Source organism: Nycticebus coucang, chromosome 8 (genome assembly GCF_027406575.1).
Source record: "Nycticebus coucang isolate mNycCou1 chromosome 8, mNycCou1.pri, whole genome shotgun sequence".
Lineage (NCBI taxonomy): Eukaryota > Metazoa > Chordata > Mammalia > Primates > Lorisidae > Nycticebus > Nycticebus coucang.
Window position 1 is genome coordinate 52,478,635 of NC_069787.1, and position 21,557 is coordinate 52,500,191.

Consider the following 21,557-nt stretch of genomic DNA (forward strand, 5'->3'; position numbering starts at 1 on the left):
CTTGCCCTGTGCCCCCAGAGTCCCTTCATTTTGCCATTTTTGGTTTAGACAAACATTCGAGAGCTATAGTATTTTGCCAATGTATGTGTTAGACTTGAAGGATACAGAAGAGTCCTGGTAGAAATGAAGCTAGGAGGACCACAGGAATTGTCATTAACGCTAGATTCCTTTGTATCCTCATTTTTTTTTATTTGCATTATGTGGGACGCTGCGTTTGGGCAGGGACTCTAAGCATGGTTTCAGAGGCTCATGCCAGCACTTTCTGCATTCAGCCAGCTGTTTTCCTGATGCCTCTTCCTTATCCAAGGCTCCCCCCAAAGCAACCACCTCCTCTCAAGTGGACTTTGGGTGAGAAGCCATATGTGCTGACTTGGCTGTTGGTGTTGATTCATGCAGGCAAAGACAGAGCTTAAGATGCAGAGATAAAAATCATCTCTCCAACCTTAATGTGTTAAAGGTGGGGGAACCTGCAGCTTCAGCACCATCTGTGGCCCTCCGGATTCCCAAGTATGGTCCCTGTTAAAGGATTTGTTCTGTGTAGTTTGAATTCAGTCAAAAGGCCACCCTCAAGGGTCCAGAAGGCCACATGTGGCCCCGAGACCATAGGCTCTTCACCCTACAGAGGCAATGCCATGAAAGGAGGCTAGAAAAGTCGTTGAGGTCTCAATCCAGCAGTTCAACAGCCTGTCTGTAGACCAGCAACAGAGACTGAACTAACTCAGTGTGTTCTGTGGACCTTAGTTATCCAAGCTTTCCTTGTTGCCCCATTAGCAAAAATAAAACAGACTCCAGCATTTCTTTTTTCACTTGAAGAGGGAAATTGGCATCTTTTCCTCATATCACCTTATGTGGAGAAGAGAGCTGATCCATTTCATCAAAGAGGGAATCAAATCTCCCTTGGATGGTAGGCCAAGGCAACTGGCAACCAACCTCACAGCTGGAGAAAACAAACTCAAGATCGTGGCTTCCACATTGGAGGTTATCAGCGATCCCCCCAGGAGCAGTTCCTGGTGGTTTGTCACAGTCCACAAAGACTGTGGACCCTTTGTTGAAATCACTGATAAGCATCTCTAGACAAAAACTGTAGTTCTGGGTTTGAAGACCTTTTCTCACCTTGTGGGTCAAAAACCAATAATTCTGAAACACAGTGGCCTAATCAATGAAGCCAGGTTTCCGTTGGAATTTGGGCCTCACTATTTCCCTTTCATTTTCTGGGAACAGATGACTCCAGGTTAATTAGCTCTGTGCCAGGGAAAAGAGAATAGGAAAAAAAAAAAAAAATTAATGGAAATTTTAAAATTAGGAATAATCATTGCATTATTTTTGTCTTTTTTCTATTACTAAAAAATAGTAACTTGAAAGCTCCAAGGAAGCACTCCTTCTTGCCCCCATGGCCTTACTCATCTCTTGCTCAACCGCCCTAAGAAGGTTCCTCACTGCTGCCCATGTTTCCTGTGGGCCTATATTGTCTACGAGGCCTGCCTGCTGGCTGCCTCACCTGCTCCTTCCTTGACAGCTCCAGCTGACACTGACCCTGCTGGGTCTGAATCTACCTTCTGATCCCCCCTGTCCTGCTGAGAGAAATTCTGTCAACAGAATGAAACTTGTGTACTTCAATGAAACCCACTTTGCAGATACTGGGTAAACACTCCCTAAATTAGATTAAGAAGGATACACGGCCAGGCACAGTGGCTCATGCCTATAATCATAGCACTCTGGTAGGCTGAGGTAGGAGGATCACTGGAGCTCAGGAGTTCGAGACCATTCTGAGCAAAGTGAAAATAGAAAAAAAAGGAAAAAAAAGATCTTAATCAAAAGATATGATGGGCACCTATAGTTCCAGCTACTCAGGAGGCTTAGGCAGGAAGATCACTTGAATCCAGGAATTTGAGGTTTGCTGTGAGCTATGATGATGCCACAGCACTGTAGCCCAGGCCGCAGAGTGAGACTCTGTCTCACACACTTACACACACAAAAAGTAGGATGCACAAAGGCACCAGGTATCTCCTCCAGCTCACACATAGGTATTCATTACAAAGAGAATAGTTGCAACTTTACGGTAGAGAAATCTAGCAGATACTGCCTGTATTAATTTCCTGTGGCTGCTGTAACAAAGTACCACAAACTAGGTGGCTTAAAACAGCAGAAATGTATTGTCTTACTGTTCTGAGGCTTGCTGGAATCAAGGTGTGGGCAGAGTCTGTGCTCCCTCTGAAGCCTGCAGGAGAATCCTCCCTCGCCTCTTCCTAGTTCCTGGTGTCGGCCAGCAATCCTGGGTGTTCTTGGGAGTGATGTCGACTCCAGTCTCTGCCTCTCTGTCATCACATGGCCATCCTCTCTCTGTGTGTCTCTGTCCACATTCCCCCTTCTTATAAGAACATCAGTAATTCAATTTAGGGCTCACTCTAATCCAGTATGACCTCATCTTAACTCGATTATATCTTTCTAAATCAGGTTACATTCATAGGTACCCAGAGTTAGAACTTGCACTTATCTTTTAGTGGGGAAACTATTCAACCTGTAAGATTACCTGAACTAAGTAATCAAGGTTAACATCACCAGTGATAAGACATAGCAACGTCGTGTACTCCCTGATAGGAGGTACCAAGAAGGGCACATCCTTCTGCATAACCTGAATCACGAAAGAGCATCAGACCAGTCTAAACTGAGACTCTTATAAAATAACCAACCAGTACACTTCAGAAGTGGCAGTCAGGGAACTTTAGTATTTTGCCATAAGCTCATGGAAGACAAAAAGAATAAGGAACTGTCATAGATTAGAGGAAACCATGGTAATAAGACAGAAATACAAGGTGAAATTCTAGATTGGCTCCTAGAACAGAAAAAGGACAAAAGTGGGAAAAAGGTGAAATCCCACGAATTCCATTTATATTAATAATTTAGTTAATAGTGCTATGCCAGTGTTCTTAGTTTTGATAAATGAACTGTGGTTATGTAAGATGTTAACATTAGAGGAAGTGGGGTAAATGGTGTATGGGAACACTCTGTACTGTTTTTACAACATTTTTGTAAATCTAAAATTATTTCAGTATCTTTTTTTTTTTAAAAGAATATGTATATATTGAGGGATTAGATAAGCTCAGCTGTTCTTAGAGGCAAAAGTGGTGGTGGTGGGATGATCTTTAATAAAATCAGGCCAATTTGTGAGCCCCATTCTGGGCTCTGTTGATGGAGCACTTCCTTTTCACAAAGCCCTGTACTTTGTGCTCAGTATCCATCTGCGGGCAAGAGGGGAGCACAGGGATGCAGTCCAGTATGTGGTCCACATTTTTGGTCTCTACCCCCTGAGATACATGATCTTGTGTATAAACTTACACTTTTTGAACTTTGGCTTACCCATCTATAAGACAGGCTAATAATATTAGCACTCTTATAGGATGTTCTCTAGATGCCCTGAGAAAATCCATATAAACTTCTTAACCCAGTACCTGACACAGATTGTCAATTTCCAAAAAAGATAGCTTTTTTCTTTTTTTGTTTGAGACAAAGTTTCACTATGTCGCCCTCGGTAGAGTGCTGTGGCATCACAGCTCACAGCAACCTCTAACTCTTGGGCTTAAGCGATTCTCTTGCCTCAGCCTCCTAAGTAGCTGGAACTACAGGTGCTTGCTACAAGCCTGCCTATTTTTTTTTTTGCTGTTGTTGCAGTTGTCATTGCTGTTTAGGTGGCCCGGGCCAGTTTCAAACCCACCACCCTTGGTGCATGTGGCCAGTGCCGTAACCACTGGGCTACGGGCACCGCTTAGCTCTTAACCCACAGAATTCTCCCTATCATGTTGTGAGGTTATTTCTCCATTTTTCAGTCAAAGAAACTGTAAGTAACTTGCCTAAGATCACCCAGTTAGTAAGTTTGAGTGCCAGACTGAAATAGATAGGTCTATAGAAATCATATGGTGCATTCTCAACAATTGAGTCAGAGAAACATTAATGCAAGAGGGAGAATCTGCAGAAGTTCCTTAGAGGACACGTTTATGAACTGGAAGGAGACAAGGCAGGAGTAGAAGAATTGGCCAGTGGGCGAATGAGAGACCCTGAGAGGGTGGGGAAGGCCTTGGCAGTAGGAGGGTCAAAGGAAGTGAGAACACGAGAACATTTGTGGTGACCTAGAAGTTTTGTAGGGTGAGAATCTTGAGCACAAACTGTAAAATGATGTGAATCACCCTTTGGCCCTGAGGAAAAAAAAGTTAGTAAAGTCAAGGCGGTTGTGGAGTAATGAGTCCTACATTTATTTGATTAGAGAGAGGCAGAGGGAAAGGGAGGATCTCTGCAAAGATGGGCGGTCTTAGCCTCCTTAGTAAAAGATGGGGTCATGGTAGGAACGAAGAGAAAAGCCTGTATTTGGGAGGTGATAGTGGGGAAAGCAAAGCATGGTCACAAATTAACATCTGTATAACAGAAACAGAGGACTCCTATCCATAGACGATCTGCTTTTGAAGGGTCCCCTATTTTCCCTGTGTATTTCTGAAATAAATTAGAGTTAACCTCTACAACATTGTTTTCTGTCGTGGAGTTCAGTGACCAAGAGCCTATTGATGAATTTCTTTATGAGAACAAATAAAGAAAGCAGTCAGTAGAGTAAGAGCCTTCAGGGAGTCTGGCAGCTGAACCAGGGCCCTCCATGGGGTTATGATGCTTTCACTTTCCTAGCCACATGGACCTTTCCCTATTCTGGTCTATGTTAGTTAAGAGTTATTGAAATTCAGGAGTGGGAACTCTTTTTTAAAACCAGGTTTCTTCTATTCTGGATGATGTCTGTCTTTAATTAAGGCCTCTCTTACTAGGCCTTAACAATTGAAGCAAAAATTGCAAATAGCACCTGTCTTCTCTAGTTCAGCACGTCCTGGTGCATTTATAAAACAATTGTATGTCTATTAAAAAAGAAAAAGTGTTTTGTTTTGACATGTACCATAAGCAGGATTGCATACTGAGTCTCCTGTGCCTGGCATCCAGCTTTGACAGCCACCAAACTGTGATCAATCCTGTTTCTTCTATTCCCATTCCCAAACTCATGTTATTTTGAAGTGTATCTCAAGCATTATATCTTTTTTTATGTCCTTTATTCATATATATTAATGATCAGGGAAAGTTGGTGTTGTGTTTGGACTGAATTTCTCAGAAAGTTGAGAGTTTAAAATGCAATAGGATCGGGCTTACTCACATAAAAAATGAGTCAAGTATATCCCCTGCTCATCAGAGAAGGACCCTGCATGCCCAGCATCTGCGGTCTGCTGGAGCGTGGCAGTGACAGGTGTGCCAAGGGGAGGGTGCAGTGCCTAGGAGTTTTGTCTTTGGGTATGTTCACTGAGCAAGGACATGACTGGTCAGCAAACAAGGGCCACAGGCCAACCACAGCATACTTCCAGTGGGCCTTAAGCTAAGAATAGCTTCTATATTTTTTAATGATTAAAAAAAAATCAAAGGTAATATTTTATGATGTGAAAATTTTATGAAATTCAAATTTTAGTGTCCACGAAGAAAGGTATAATGGAACATAGCCACAGACATTTATTTTCAAATTGTTTATGGCTAACAACAGAGATGAGTGGTTATGACAGAAACTGGATCACCCACAAATTCTAAAATATTTACTGTCTGCCCCCTTAGAGAAACAGTTAGCCTAGTCCTGGTATAGGCCATGGGCTCTGGAGTCAGCCTGCCTGGATTTGCATCCTGACCAGCTTTTTTTAGTTGAATGACTTTAAGGAAGTTGTTCTATTCCATGCCTCAGTTCCCCTATCTTTAAAATGGGGATTGTTGTAGTAGTTAACTTGTAGGAATGTTAGAAGAAATTAACAAATATGTGTAAAACATTGAAATGAGTTCCCGTAACTAGTATCAGCTCATTATTATTATTTAGGCTAGAGTTTCTCAATCGCTGCAAGATTGTAACTTCCTGTTTAATATGAGGATATTGAAAACCACCTAGAGGTTTACTGGGTAGATTAAACACAATCCCTGGGAGCACAATTTTCAGCACACCACCTGGCACACAGGTGAAGCCCCACAGAGGCTTCCCTGGAATTTCTAAACATTTGTAAGACTTTTTTTATGAGATTCCGTCAACTCATGGGCAAAAGCATCTGCTGGCTCAGTCGATTCTCACCTCTCGCCTGCTCCTGGCCAGATGTAGAGTGACCCTGCAGTACAGTAGTCTGAGTCCCTATGCTAATGGCTGCATTTCCAGCCTTTCCTGCACCTTGTGTGTGACTCAGTGAAGGTAGAGTCTCAGGGTTGCTGCAGACAGGACGTGGTTGATGTTCCTACTACTTCCCACTCTGGTTATAAAAATGAAATGCAGAAAAGATAAGCAGGGAGGGGTCTACACACCATGTCTATTTCAATGGAAGCATTTTTGAAGGAATAAAAAATTGTAGTAGATTATATTGATATGACAGGCATTTTGTTGCATTGCATTAGGTTTGCTTTGGTTTTTATCTATTTGGGAAGAAGAATGAGGAGAGGATAAAAATCATTTTATCCCCTAGAGCAGGAACATTAAAATCATTTAATAAAATAACTCATATTAAATATAAAATTGTGTATAGAGCTTTAGTCATCATTGTTTATAATTAAGCACAAGATATAGTAAATGATGAATCAATTCCTTTATGAAAAATGTGACCTCTATGTCTGTCTTTTTTTTTCTTCTCTCCTCTCCTTCCTTCCTTCCTTCTTTTTTCCCTTTCTTGTCCTCAGAATAGATGAAAAAAAACATTTGATCAAAGTCAATGCCAGTTCACAATAAAAATTTCCAATTAACTTAGTACAGAAGAGAACTTTCTCTACTTGGTAAAGGGTGCCTTTGCCATGCTTTCAGCAAATATTAATATAATAGTAAATGATGAAATAATAATAGTTGCTTTAGAATCAGGAATTGAACTGGTGTACCTCGAATCTCAGCTTGTAATCAGCCATATACAGGTAGTCTTAGCCAGTGTAATAAGATAAGAAAAACAAAAAACTTACAAGGCCTAAAAAAGATGACACAAAACTGTTGTTATTCATAAAATGCTGCCTGTACAGAATACTCAGCCCTGCCCCTCCCTTTTTTTTTTCTTTTTGTCTTCTTTTTTGACCTTTTTATTGAAAGGCCTTCCTGCCTTGTCTTCAAATCATGTGGGGGGGTTGGTATCTACCCTTGAAGCCAGACACCTTGTTCCTGAGTTTCACAATGACCTTGCCCTGCTGGGTCTGGCAGCTGAATTAGTGGACTAGGAAGGCTCTCTGTAGGTTCTGTTCTCTCTGTAAAACTTAGAAGCATCCTTGGTATTGCATTTACTATTTCTCAGTAGAGCTATTTAGCTAGAATCTGGAAACATTTTCCCGGAGGGCTCCCGTTAGATAGCTGTAAAATTTAGCGGGGCACATACTAAGTAAATAGAAAAGAAAAATCAAATTAGGCCAAGAATTGTTTTAATCTTCTACTGTCACAGAAGCCCTCAAGGAGAATACCATAATTCGTACTTTACTCATGTGGGTCAGGCATAAAGCCTCCTCCATAGATGTAATAACCTGTAAGTGTACCGGTTTTGAAATTACACCTGCTTGCTCTGCTGGATCATGCAGCAGTGGCTTCTGGTTCAGTCGTTTGTTACTTGGAAATGTTGCATTGCCAGAGAGCTGCCTGATGTTTACTTCCAAATGGACGGTGCATTAGGAAATAAGTTTTAATTACTATCTCATGTAGCAGTACCACACTCAACCTGCCCAGGGGCTGACATTTGCATTGTGCATACATTTTATAACTGCAAAAAATTCTTCTCTGGCTGGGTCATATAAAATAGGCAGCAGAGTCAGCAGAACCTTAAAAAAGATGACACAGCAAGTGGAACAGAGCTGGAACATCCCCCATCCTGCCAAGAGTGCAGTGTTCCCTGCCCCTTTTTAAAGCAGGAGAACCCAGTTAGTGTTTGCCCTTCAACCTCCCCATTCGGAGACAGAATCCATGACCCAGCAGAGGGAGAGACAGTGAGAGAGACTAGGATCTCTGGGGTCTGAGGTGCATGCAGGATTATCTGAGACCAAGTCCTGCTCCCTAAGGATTCCCTGTCACTTCACTTGCTTTTTATGCCACCAACTTGACATTTCTAGTGCAAAGCAGAAGCCATTTAGAAAAATTTAGGGGATGCTTAAGGGGGTGTCTGTGTGTATGTATACTTGTGTGTGTGTGTATTCAGTATGCCGGTGGTGGAGCTCTGACGTAAAAATAATTTTTTTTTAATCCTCCTACTGGCACAAATGCTCAGGAGCCAGGCACCTGACAGGGAGCATCCTGAAGGGCACTGTCACCTGAAGCAGAAGGGCTGTCGGACTTTTCTTTTCAACATTTAAATCATTACAATGCGATGTCTCTCGTATTGGGAGACTCATCCTTTGCATTTTGGAACTCAGCCTTCCCAGTGTGCCCATAGTTTTCTGCTGTCTGTTCAGCTTAGCACACTAAGAAGCCGGAGCAGTATCCTGCAGCCTACCTTCATTCTCTGTCTTGGAAAAGCATTTGACTGCTTCAAGAAATTGTGAAGTCACTTCTGGCCACATTGTGGGATTATATTGAATTTTTTTTTTTTTTAAGTTTTAAATTTTATATTTAAATGCCAGAAAGCTTGAAGATAGTTTCTTTCAAAAAAGGCTTTTGATGTCTGAGACTAGTAAAGGCATAAAATGACATGAGAGCTTTGAGCCATGATTCCAAATTCAGGAAAGGTTTTTCCAAGCACCTACTATGTTCAGAATGCAAGAATGTCCTGGAGCCTCTGAAGTTTTGGCTCAATCCTCAAAACTTTGAAAGCCATGGCTGAAAAGGAAAGATGAACACCTAGAGGCTCCCTCTGGAAATAATTGAGGTTTGCCACCTCAATTTGCTGCTTTGGCTTTTTCCATCTAAATTTGGTATCTTCATGTGCTGCCCGGAATCTACTACAGGTCAGATGGAGCTTAGGAAGACAAGGGTAACTGTTCTCTTTGTCTTTGTAAAATGTTTTGTCTGTCATATCTTTCTCTCGCTCTCCACAGTCTGTTGTTTTTATTTATTTAATTCTTGTCTGCAAAGTCCTTGGAGTAGGTAGGCTCCCTGTTCACCAGCAGCCTAGTTTGGAGTAACTTGGGAATTTGCAAATAATGTTTTATATGAAAGTGATATTCAAAACTTGTGGTTGTATATAGTATAGAGGAGAGTTTTCTCTTTGTACATTTTCTTTTACCTTCTGGTTATTATTTATAAATATATGTACATTTCAAATACACTGTGGATACAAAGATACATCCTTAAGAGGCCAGTAATAGAATTTCTTTTTCTAAAAGAAAGATTTTTAAATTAGCGAACTAAAAAAAAAAAATCCAATCTTTGTACTTCAGAAAAGCTATTACGTAAACGAAGAATGCTTTAGACAAGATGGGGAAAAGGTTTTTAAAAAGATGGAACCAGAAGCAATAAAAGACAACTGCCTGACAAGGTCATTGGGTGGGAAATGAAGGCCAAATTTCTCTGCAGAAGGGGTGGGGAGAATGGTTCTGCTAAGTAGAAACTTCTGAACTAAAGGCTGGAAAATGCTGGGGGTGAGGGATGAGGAGCAGAATCCTGCCTCTTTGCCATCCTCCCAGAAGGTGCCTCTGTTGATATCCCCTGCCATTTCCCTCGCCCTGGCTCCCAAGCCAGGTCATCTCTATACAGCTGAAGTGAGATGGGCCATTGTTTATATTCCACAGATCAGTGTGCAGCCAGCAGCTCGTGCAGTGGGACAGAGTTGTATGGCAGAGTTACGTTGTCTTTGTAATTAACCTTGACATTTTCCTTTTTTAAATTTTTAACCCTACAGGAGCCTAGTAATAAACGGGTCAAACCCCTTTCCAGAGTCACATCGCTAGCAAACCTCATCCCGCCTGTGAAGGCCACACCATTAAAGCGCTTCAGCCAAACCCTGCAGGTAAGCAAGGCATGGGGGCTCGTGGTTGCAGAAAACTGTTGTGTGTCCTACCCAGAATTTCCCCTGATTTCAGAATGACCCAAATCAATTGTTATTTCTACAGAAGGGTGCAAGTGAGGGGACCGGGAGGAGAAAGGAGTTTTCAAGTCTGAGTCTGGGGTCAGGCAGAGCCAGGCCGTCTGTTGGATCTTTCCTCACAGTGGTATTTCAGAGTTGTATGCCCCATCCAGGCACACTCTCACAGGTTTCTTTCTTAAAATCTATGGGCCTCCTGAGGAAACCAGCATGATGTAAGCTGGAGAGCAGCAGAGCCTAGTGGCTTCCATCGGGGTTGGCAAACTGCAGCAGGTGGAAGAAAATCCAGCCCACCACCTGTTTCTCTGTGGCCCATGAGCTAAGCATGGTTTTGACTTGTTAAAATGCTTGGGGAAGAAAAATCAAAAGAGGGTGCTATAATTCATGATACGTGAAAACTATATAAAATTCAAATGTCAGTGTCCATAAATAAAGTTTTGTTGGAACACAGCCATGCCCATCTGTTGGTGTATTGTCTCTGGCTGCTTTTAGACTACAATGGCAGAATTGAGTAGTTGTGACAGAGACCATATTGCCCACAAAGCCAAAAGTATTTCACTCTCTGGCCCTTCATATAAAATTGACCTCTGGCTTATAGCCAGGACCTAAATACCTTGGAGTGGAAGTGCCTTGGCTCTAACCTCAGCTCTGTCACTCAAAGACCTTGCCACCTTGAGCAGATGACCTCACATCTCTAGGTCTTGGTTTTAGTCCTCATGGATAAATTTGGCATGATGCTATCAGCTTCTTCATAGAATCATTGTAAAGATTTATGACATAGTGCATTTCAAGGACCTAGTATAGTGTCTTGGCCTTAACAATAATTTTAACTAAGTAGTTAATATAAACTACTATAATAATATTTTTAGTTAACAAATGGTTGTAGTTCTTGTTCTAAAGCGCCTGACGAAGTTTCTTTTAAAGTGAACAACACTGAGATTTGTCCAAGGCTTTGAACCCAATGCGGTAATCGTGAAAGTATGCCTTTATACTGAAGCCCACAAAAGTCATGAGTCGTGGAAAGGCTCACCTGGTTTGGCTGAGCAGTAGTCTTGAGTCTGCCATTTCTTATTTGTCCAAAATACTCTTGGCAATATTTCTATTTTTGCTTTCTGAGTCTTTTAAGAAAACTGTGGACTAGAACAAAGGCATGCCCCCTGCTGTGAAAATCTATGATTTGAGAACTATTCGAGGTTCTCCCTCACCACTCTCTGTTCTTGCTACTCTCTTGCAGACACCATCCCTCTCCAATATTTATCCCCAATAATTATGCCACCAATTTCTCCTGCATGAATACCTCATCACCTAATTAGCTATAAGTTCGGTTCTGATGCTGTCAGTGCTTGAGCCTCTGGACCTCTGGTTATCGCCTGATCTCTTTTATGGGAAAAGTGGAGAAGAAAGAAAATAAGGTTCCTGGTCAACCAGATGAAGGGTTTTGAAGCTAGAAAAGAAGAATGTGTTTACTTTCTCTCCCTTGTGACCAGTTCTTTAGCCCTCTAGACAAGTTCATTGTAGGCTTACCCTGGAAGATTCATCACTGCCCTGGTCCTGCACATCTGGTCTTTTGCTGAGTTCTGCTTTTTGAAAATTCATTAACGTGTCTACTACATTTCACCCTTTCCTCTCCATCCCAGTGACTGTGGCTCAAGTTCACTCCTTAGTTATTTCCTTTCTTGATTATGGACCCTCGTTGGTGCCAGCCATCTCTTGCCATTGTTTCTCCCAGGACAGTTCACCCTTGGCCCAGGAAGGCCTTCACTTGTTCTATAAGCATTGATTGAGCCTGCTTCACGCACCAGTCTCTTCTTCCCTCCTCACGTTGCCATGTTCTAGTTAGTCACCTTCTGGTAGATTCGTGGCAGTGCTGGGCCTGTGTTTCCACGTGGCAGTAAAGAGCTAAACCAGCCAACCGTCACCTACACATGTCCCTACCTCTCCCAATTGTTCTTCCAACACCTGGCTCCTTTGCTCTCTTGTCATTGAGTGGCCTAGCCTGTAGGTTTTTGGGTTTGTGCACCTGCCTAGTCTGTGCCTTCCACTATAGCCAAGCCCTGACTGCATATTGCTTTAAGATCCTCCATTATCATTTCTTCAAAATCTTTCTTTTGGCTTACCAAACAAACTTTATTTATCTGTTTTCTCTTATTTTGGGGGATCTTACACAGGGAACACAGTAGGAAATGTTTAATTACCTTGGAAATTTGCATTGACCTAGAGAGGTAGGACAGAAAGAAATCAAGCCACAATCTAACAGACTGAGGCCAAACAAGGATGAGAAAGCCAGACCCAAGGGAGGGTCTGACATGTGGAAATTGGTTTCTAAAACTTCAAAAAAATTTTTTTTGCGAAATCATTTTTTTTTCAAATTTCATGATAAATAGCTAATTGTAGACTCTATGTATTGAACAGAAACAACCCAGCAGAAACACAATAGTTATTTATATTGGTAATGGACATAGACATGGAAAGAACTTAAACCTGATTATGTTTGTGTGTGTCCTTGGGGAGGGGTGGTCAGTGAATGGAAATGTGCTCCTGAGGTTGTATGGGGAGTTAGCCAGCCATGCTGGCGGAATGCTCTGCGAACGCCATCGTTCCCCTTAAATGTCATCCTATAATTCCCTTTGGTAGAAGCCGTACAACTTCTTCAGCCTTATTTCCAGCCTCATGACTCAGTAAGTGCCTCATGACTTTATTGTTTCCCTCCCCAGCTAACATACCCTGAGAGCAGTAAGGCTAAGAAGGAGAAGCAGGCCCCAGAGGGGTGCTCAGTGGCTTACTTCACATCCTCACCCATTTTATCAAGTTCTTGATGCTCATTCTAATAGGGGAACAACAAAGAACAAAGAGTGTATCAGCTGCCTCAAATCTCTTGACAGTAGTTTATTCCTGACCCATATGTGTGTATTATTTATGCCTTTTCTGTTCCAAAAATGTCTTGAGGCTGCAAAGGAGCATCTTGGTTCTCTATCATACTATCCCTTTTCCCTGGCTCCTGGCCACCTTGGAGACATGTGCATCCCTTCAGATATCCAGTTATGTCTCTCTGGTTGGGTTTCTTGAATTATAGAAGAAGAGACGACTCAGGCCCAAACACAATACTTTAATCAATGTGGAACACTTAGTAGTCCTTCCTCTGGCTCCTTGGGAGACCGCAGGTTAGCGCAGGAGGATATCGGAAGAGCTCTTGGCTGGCAGCCTCTCCCAAAACGTTAGAAGCCCAGCCACACATGAGTGGTCCTTGTGGCAACAGTTCAGCAAGACACTACAGGAGCTGTTCTCTCTCGCCTCCCCATTCCCACACTGCTGGGGGCTTGGTCCTCAGCACAAAGGCAGCATTTGTGGATGTGGGGAGGGACAGCCTGACTGCATGGCGATCTGTCTGCTTCTTACTAGGAAGGTTTGCACTGCCTGTAGACTTGAGCACAGATGTCTGGATCCCTGTGGACCTATAAATCCCCTCCCTGACCTGAAATCTGGCCCAGCTCTGAAAGGGGCCGCCATGCGCTCCTCTGGTATGGAGTGAGGAAGGGGAGCTTGACTTTGGCCAGTTTTCCCGAGGCCTGCCTTTCCCCGTTCACAGCTGTGCGTGGCTGGTAGCATCATTTGAGCCAAGGCCAGCACATGCTATGGAATGTTGTGTTCATTATCCTGGATGGAGCCCTTCATTCTCTTTGGACATGAACTCTTTTTCTTTTCCATTATAAAAGTATATATTCAATATGGAAAAATACAGAAAAGGAGAAAGAGAAAAGAACACGTGTGCCCTTCTACTCCAAAACAACCTGTTAATATTTTAATAATTTCCTCCTAGTATTATTCTAAGCACAAGTACATAACTTACATACTGTGGGCCTAATTTGGGGCTACTCATAGTCTATCCAGCCGTATCTGTGTGTAATCTGTTCATTTTAGTTTAAAGCCTCCCACAGTGACTATAGGTGATCAATTTCTCTTACATCTTCGTTGTTCTTGGCCTCACACATTCCATACCATGCAGTTAGGTGCATAAATGTTCATATTTGTCACCATTACAGCCCCTTTGAGGTGTTGTATCTTGAACTAAAGTTAAATATCCCTGGTTCAATTATTTTAGTGCTTTTTCCCTTGGATTTTCCCTTTTCTTTTTCTTTTTTTCTTTTGTCATTTTCTTAGTGTGTTTTGTTCCATTTTCATCCTCCCTTTTGACATTTAACTGGATGAGTTTGTTAAATGTATTCTTTTTTTTTTATTTTTCCGGGGCCAGGTTTGAACTCACCACCTTTGGTATATGGGGCCAGCACCCTACTCCTTGAGTCACAGGTGCCACCCAGGATGAGTTTTTAATCTAAGTTATTAACTTAGATTTTATTTCTTCTACGTGTTCTAAGTTATAACTGTATTATATCACAGTAATTATTGGAAAATATGACTTTTATGGATTGAGCATATATTATTCCAATGCTTTGATATGATTTATTTTATATAACCAGTCTCCTATTAAAGAATATTCAGGCTGTGAATATTTTTATATTATTAAATAACTCTGTATTGACTGTCCTTTGAAGGCGCTTGCCTTATTTTTTTAAAGTATCTTCTATTGTGCTTTCTTTTCTGATTATATAACATCATAAAAAAATTGAAAAGTACAGTGAATTACAGAAAAGGGAATAAAAGTCTATTAACTAGAATAAAACCTCTGTTAACATTTTGGTATATACTCAGGCAATCTTTCCTTTTACTGTATACCTGCATGCATATTTTTAAAACAAAATTATAATTATATGTATAAGCTATTTTTAACTTGCCTTAGTCTTTTTCAGAGATAGAATCTTACTCTGTTGCCCTCAGTAGAGTGCTATGGCGTCACAGCTCACAGCAACCTCCAGCTCCTGGGCTTAGGCGATTCTCTTGCCCCAGCCTCCCAAGTAGATGGGACCACAGGCGCCCACCACAATGCTCGGCTATTTTGTTGTTGTTGTTGTTGCAGTTTGGCCAGGGCCGGGTTTGAACCCGCCACCATTGGTATATGAGGCCAGCGCCCTACTGAGTTACAGGCGCTGCCCCACTTTAGTCTTAATAGTATAAAATAACCTTACAGTATAAGAATATTTCCATGTCATTAAGTATTTTTCACAGACCCAATTCTTAATTGGTTCACATAACATTTCATCAAAAGGATATACACATATCAGTTTATTTAAACACTGTCCTATTGTTGAACATTTAAGTTGTTTCTATTTTTTCAGATTTGTAGATAACAATACTTCCAACGTCTTGATCGTAAATCTTGTATTTTTTTTCTTTCCTTTGATTGTATTCCTAGAGAAGTGGAATTCTGGTCAAAGGGTATAAATACTAACGATGTCTGATATAGCTAGACTTCTATTCTTAATATGTGTCTGTTTTGGACAGAATTGATTCTCTGTTCTCACACCTTAAATCTAAACTCATAGTCACATTTGTCCTTCTCTTCTGCCACAGTTTTTTCCTTTGCAGTGACTTATTTATTTATTTTTACTAGGGTTTTCTTTGGGGGGGGGTGTGGTTGTTTCTCATTTATCTCTATATCCACAGTGCCTAAGGCAATGGATTACTTAGGATGTGTTCAAAAATTGGTAGCTGTTATTATTATCACTGTTATGGCTGAAAAGGTGGCCATCGCTGCTTCTAATTCTCTGCAGAGCCTGGTGGTGGGTGTTTGCCTCCCCTGGTGATGAGGCCTTGCCCTCCTCCTTCAACTGGGCTGCTTCATAATAGAAGATATGTCCTGTCCCTAGTTGTATCCTCCAGGAGGAAGGTGGTGGCTAAAGAAGGTTTCTGGTAACCACAGCCTCTCATTGCTCCATTTCCTGGCCCTTAGACTAGAAGATTATTTCATTTAACCCAGATGCAGCATAAATACATGATAAATTAGAGTTCTCTAGGGATCTACTATGTATGTATTCTGTCTAGACTTGATGGGAAGATAATATGCAAAGGTAGTTCTATCTGAAGAACTATAAAAGTTGCCTAAGGTATGTTAGCAAGTGGGGAAAAAAGGGTGGGAAGGGAGTTCAATACCAGCATATCGCAATTAATAATACATAGCCATAATAGCATATGTATAGGAAAAAACAGGGAACATCAAATTCTTTTCTTTTTTTTTGGAGACAGACCCTTGGTAGAGTGTGATGGCATCACAGCTCACAGCAACCTCAAACTCTTGGGCTTAAGTGATTCTCTTGCCTTAGCCTCCCAAGTAGCTGGGACTACGGGTGCCCGCTACAACACCCAGGTATTTTTTGTTGCAGTTGTCATTGTTGTTTAACTGACCCGGACTGGATTCAAACCCACCAGCCTCGGTGTATGTGGCTGACGCCGTAACCACTGTGCTACGGGTGCCAAGCCTCAAATTCTTGATAGTGGTTATCTCATGGGAATACAATTATAAGATATTTTTGCATTTCTTTTGTTTTCTGTTTTGTGTTTTTTTCCTCATTACATGAGCATTACAAATGAATAGAGAATAAATATATGGACTGGAACTACTGACTTTTTTTTTCACTCTATATTTCTATTATACTTAAGTTTTTAGAATAATTATATTTACTTTGCAACCAGATAAAAATGAGTAAGATTTGAAAATCTTGTATGATAAAATATTTGACAGAGAGAGCTTGGTACTGGCTTTGCAGGTCAAGGAAGGCTGCCGGCAAGGGTGGAGTGATTTGGGTTGGGCCTGGAATGGCTCACAGATGAGAATGAGGGGGAGAAAGAGCATTTCACTTTTGAGAAAGGTATGAGAAGACTGATGCCGTCTAGGTATGAGGAGTAAGTGGGAAGATGACCTAAGCATATGTGCTGATTTCCATGTCTGGCAACCATAATTTTCTTCTCCAAGGACCTCAAACTTAGTCTTCTGGTCCAACTTCCTATAACTGCCCCTAGTTATCTGGCAGATACAGAGACAAGCTTGGGATATGTCTGTGGATGCATGGAAGTGTTAGGGAAGTGACCAGAAACCAGACCACCATGTGATCTACAAGTTAAGGGAGTAGCTGAGAAGTAACCTGTTTTCCACATCAAGGGAAACTCCTGATTCTCTGCTGTTCTTTGCTATTCCTGGAGTAATAGTAAGCCATTGTAAATAGTTGACTCTTGTCATTTAAAGCTTGTTATTTTTTATTTAGTAATAGTTCCATTAGTTGAGTATTGGCAATGATCCAGGTTCTGTACAAAGGACTTTGTGTTCATGACCTCTTATCATCTCCTCCAAAACTCTGTGAGGCAGGATTCATCACCACTTAGAAGGGAGACTGCTGGAGGTTTGGAACTGTGCTCAAGGTCACCCGGCCAGAAGTACTGAAACTGGGTTTGTGTAGAGTGTTCAGTGCATTGCTCCTGCAGTAGGCTTCTTATAAAAAGTCAAAGATTGGTCATAATAAAGCCTGCAGTTTGCCAGGATGTAAGAATGATCGCCAGACTTTTGAGCTAAAGCATCCCACCTCACTGCTGTTCCCTACTCTTTGTTTGCCTTCTGTGGCAGGGAGAGTCATCATTTCCATTTCAGTTAGTGGAATATTTTGTCATTACCATTATTGCGCACAAGCCATTTTATGGTGCCCCAAACCTCTGTAAGGCTTCCTAATTTTTAGCTTATACTATGCAAACTGTATAATTTTCTTTACACCTAAGCCAAATATTTTTTTCTTTAGCTTTTCATTCATTCTACAGAGAATATCTCCCAGTTACAGGAAGGTTTCTCCTTGCAGTGGGTCCTTGGGGCTTAGCATTTCTTGATTAAGTAAATGACATTTTACCATGGTTTAAATGTGCATTAATCCAACCAGATTCTAAGTTTGTGATTTTATGTTTATAGTGCCACTTCTAACTCAGTGTTTGTGGTCTTTTACTTTTGTCATTTGTCAACTGATTTTGTTTTTTCTTAGTTAAGATCTCTTCATTACAGAAAGTCTGGAAAATAAATGTGAAGAATTATAAAGATGGAAATAAAAATCATTCACAGTCCTACCACCCAGGGGTGTCACCCTTGTTAACATTTGGTGCTATTTTAAATTGGGATCTTCCTTCTCTCATTTAACTGAATATGAGAGGTTTTCCCCTTACCATTGAGCTCTTCTCAAAAGAAATGTTTTTTAACAACTGTCTAAGATTCCATTTTATCATTACAGTATAATTTATTTAAATAATCCCTATTGTTGGGCATTTTAGGCTGTTCCAGATCTTTGACTTTTGCAAACAACACTGTCTTTGCTGTGTGGGCAAGAAAACAGCCCTAGCCCTCTCTCTGTAAGTTATCCTAATGGAGGTACCTCAAGGTGCTATTTGGTGCAGGTAGTTCAGAGATGTGTCTACTATTTGCTAATGAATAAAAACATGTATAAACAAGACTAATGCAGTGTAGTCACTGCCCCATATATCAGTGATAGTAACAACCATTCCTGCTGTCTGAGTACCAGGCACGTGGCTAAACCTTTGATGTACTTTGTCTTACTGATCAATCCTCAGTATAACTTTGTGAGGTACTTACTATTATTTCCTTTTTATAGACTGAGGAAACTGAGACCCAGAGAGATGAATTTTTCTAGAATCCCTTAGCTCTTGACTTGCAGCCACATCTATTATACTTCAAAGCCTGTGTTCTTAATCCAAATCCCTGTCTTGGAGTCAAACGACTAGACTCAGTTCCTACCCCAACCACTTAGCTAGTGCCAGTCACTTAATCCTCTGGTACTCAAGTTTCTGATGTGTTAAAGAGAAAAATTCAAGAACTCATCCTGTGCTTCTCCTGGGATTAGTGTGAGGGTCAAATGTGATGAAGCCTGCACAGCTGGAAAGTGTTACTTCTCACTTTAGGTCAATTGCTCTAATCGCGCTTTATAGGAGACTCCTCCAGAAAGCTATTTGAGAACATTTTCCAATTCCAGCCATTATCACTGTACGTTTTGGTTTAATCCACTGCAGTGGCAACATGGGAAGATATTTTCCTGTTAGAGTCCCACCCTAACCTCTAATCCGTTTGATAATAAACAATCTGCTGTAAATCAGCAATATAGTTATGATGGTGAGTGGAGAGAATTTCCCTGGATTGAACTCTCTTTATCAGAGCATGTTATCTGTGGCTGTGGAGACCTGTTTTTGGAAACAGCAAGGATGCACCCTGCTGAACAGGCAACATTAACAAATCAGGTCTGTCCCACTATGTCTGCCTACTGGGTTGACATTTCCTCTGACATATTGTGGGGGGGGGAGTCTTTCCCTGCTAATGTGGCCCTTTGCACCTGCAACATCTTTTCTTTTCTCCATACCCAGCTCAGGCATAAACATGAGCACCCATTTCCTAAACCTGCATTGTCTGTGTCTGTTATGGCCACTGTTGTTTTACCTACTAACAATTGGGAGCTTTAAGTTTTTTTACGCATTTACTAGGCCAGGTTGCCTCATGGAAATTCCTGCTTATCCTGGAACATTGTTTTATTTCATTCTCAGAATCCCCACATTCGGGGCTATCTGTGCACGTTTCTGTTCTAATGGGGCCCCTCCCAAGACCAGGTCTCTCAGTTTGACGTGAGCCTCTCCTAGTTACCGTGGACCCGTGTTTCTCACTCCAGGGACATTTGGCCGTGTCTAGAGGTGTTTTGATTGTCAGAACTGGCAAAAGCACAGGGCAGCCTCCCACAATAAAGAATTTTCTAGTACAAAATGTTAGTGGTGGACAGGTTGAGGAGCCCTGCCATAGACTGAGAAGTAGCCTGAAAGTCATCTATTTGGGCACATGCACCCCACCAGACTATGTTTCCTATCTCAGGGCAAGTAGCGTAGGATAGTGGTTAAAAAAGGGGGGCGATAGCCGGGCGTTGTGGCGGGTGCCTGTAGTCCCAGCTACTCGGGAGGCTGAGACAGGAGAATCGCCTAAGCCCAGGAGTTGGAGGTTGCTGTGAATTGTGTGACGCCACGGCACTCTACCGAGGGCAATAAAGTAAAACTCTGTCTCTACAAAAAAAAAAAAAAAAGGGTGGGGGGTGGCGAGTGTGGCCTGAAATAAACCAGACTTGGATTGCCGTTCTCAGTTCACCAGTGATCCATCACCTGGTGCACTGTGTGACCTTCAGCAAACTATCACCTTCTTTTAGTCTCAAGTTTTCTCATCTGTATAATGAGAATAGAATTCTTACCTGTCTGGAATAGCAGGGCTCCAGAGCTCTCCCCACAGTTCCCAGAACACAGCAAGCATAACATTTATTCATAAAGGAAAAGATGTTGAGGTCCTACTATGTGCCAGTTGCTAATGAATCTATCAGTGACCAAAGCAGATAGATATCCCTGCCTTCAAGGAGCTGAGCTTACCTTTTATCGGGAGGAAATAGACATGAAGAAACAACCCTATAAATGGCACATGGTGAAAATAGAGAAAAAGAAAGCAGGGAGGGGTATAGACAGTGACAGGGACATGGCTGCTGTCCTCAAGAGGCTTCCTCTTCCTCAGATTTTCTTTTCTTCTGGCAGTTTTTCCTCCCTCAACTCCAGTTCTCTCACATAGTTGTGCCCAGTGGTGCTCATGACTGGTAGGGGTGTAGCTCATAGGGTGTGGCCAGCACTGGTGTGACCCAGGCACTGTCCCCAGCCCAGTCCAGCAACTGCTGCTTTTTCCTGGGGACAGCCAGCTGCAGACTGTCTGGTATTCTTTATTCCTCCTTTGGTATTCTTCCTTTCACCATCCTCCCTGCCTGGGAGGGAGTGTAGTAAGGAAAGACAAAATGTTTGTTTTAATCCAGCCTAACTAAAGGCATAAGTCTGACATTTGATTGGGAGAAGATCAGTCATTATTCAAAAAAACTGAGGCAAATGCCTTCTCTTTCCTTAACTAGATTTAAATTATTAGGAGGTGGGAGCTGGTCTCATCTCATAGAAAACTCCCCACAATGCATATCTTGCATGTGAATAGCAGGTGCTGACCCCTTAGTAGAAAGAGCTCAGGCTTTGGAACCAAACATCTGATTTTCTTTGCTGTGCAGGCAAGAAAACAGCCTTAGCCCTCCCTCAACCTCAGTTTCCTCATCACCAAAATGGGAATAAACTCATTTTGCAGTTTATTCTTGCAGGGTGGTTGTGAGGATCAGAGAGAATAAATCAGAAGTGCTAAAGTGTACAGGACACAATTTCTCCCACAGTATCCCAAGCCCAGCAATCACTAAGAAAACACAAAACAAGGAATTCTTAGCTCACCTGGTAAAGATTACCATTCTAATTTTTTTCCCACGCTGAAGCGGAAGAAAATCTTTAACCTTCTGGAAATTGTTCAATAAATACATAAAGATACACTCAATCTTTCTCGTGTTCAAAACATGAACCTAAAATTAAGGTGCACATGAATAATAATACCTTACTGGTGAGAGTGTAAATAAAGTGCACTATCATGTACCTATCTGAGGAATACAGGTATAAAGTTGAACAGCATGTTTGAAGTTCAATTTGGCAGTACATACCAGATATTGAAATATTAGTACTTCTTAGACCAAGGAATTCTACATAAGGAATCTGCCTTACAGAAAG

General features: G+C 41.6%; 1 protein-coding gene across 5 annotated transcripts in view; it reads left to right on the forward strand.

The window, feature by feature from the left end:
- The window catches only part of ARHGEF3 (Rho guanine nucleotide exchange factor 3), a 323,685-nt gene that overhangs the window by 271,760 nt on the left and 30,368 nt on the right, over nt 1-21,557 (forward strand). For all 5 annotated transcript variants that reach the window (XM_053598926.1, XM_053598925.1, XM_053598927.1 and 2 more), the window contains one exon: nt 9,837-9,944. In XM_053598926.1, coding sequence (XP_053454901.1) covers nt 9,837-9,944 — 108 coding nt within the window. The remainder of the gene's footprint in view (nt 1-9,836; nt 9,945-21,557) is intronic.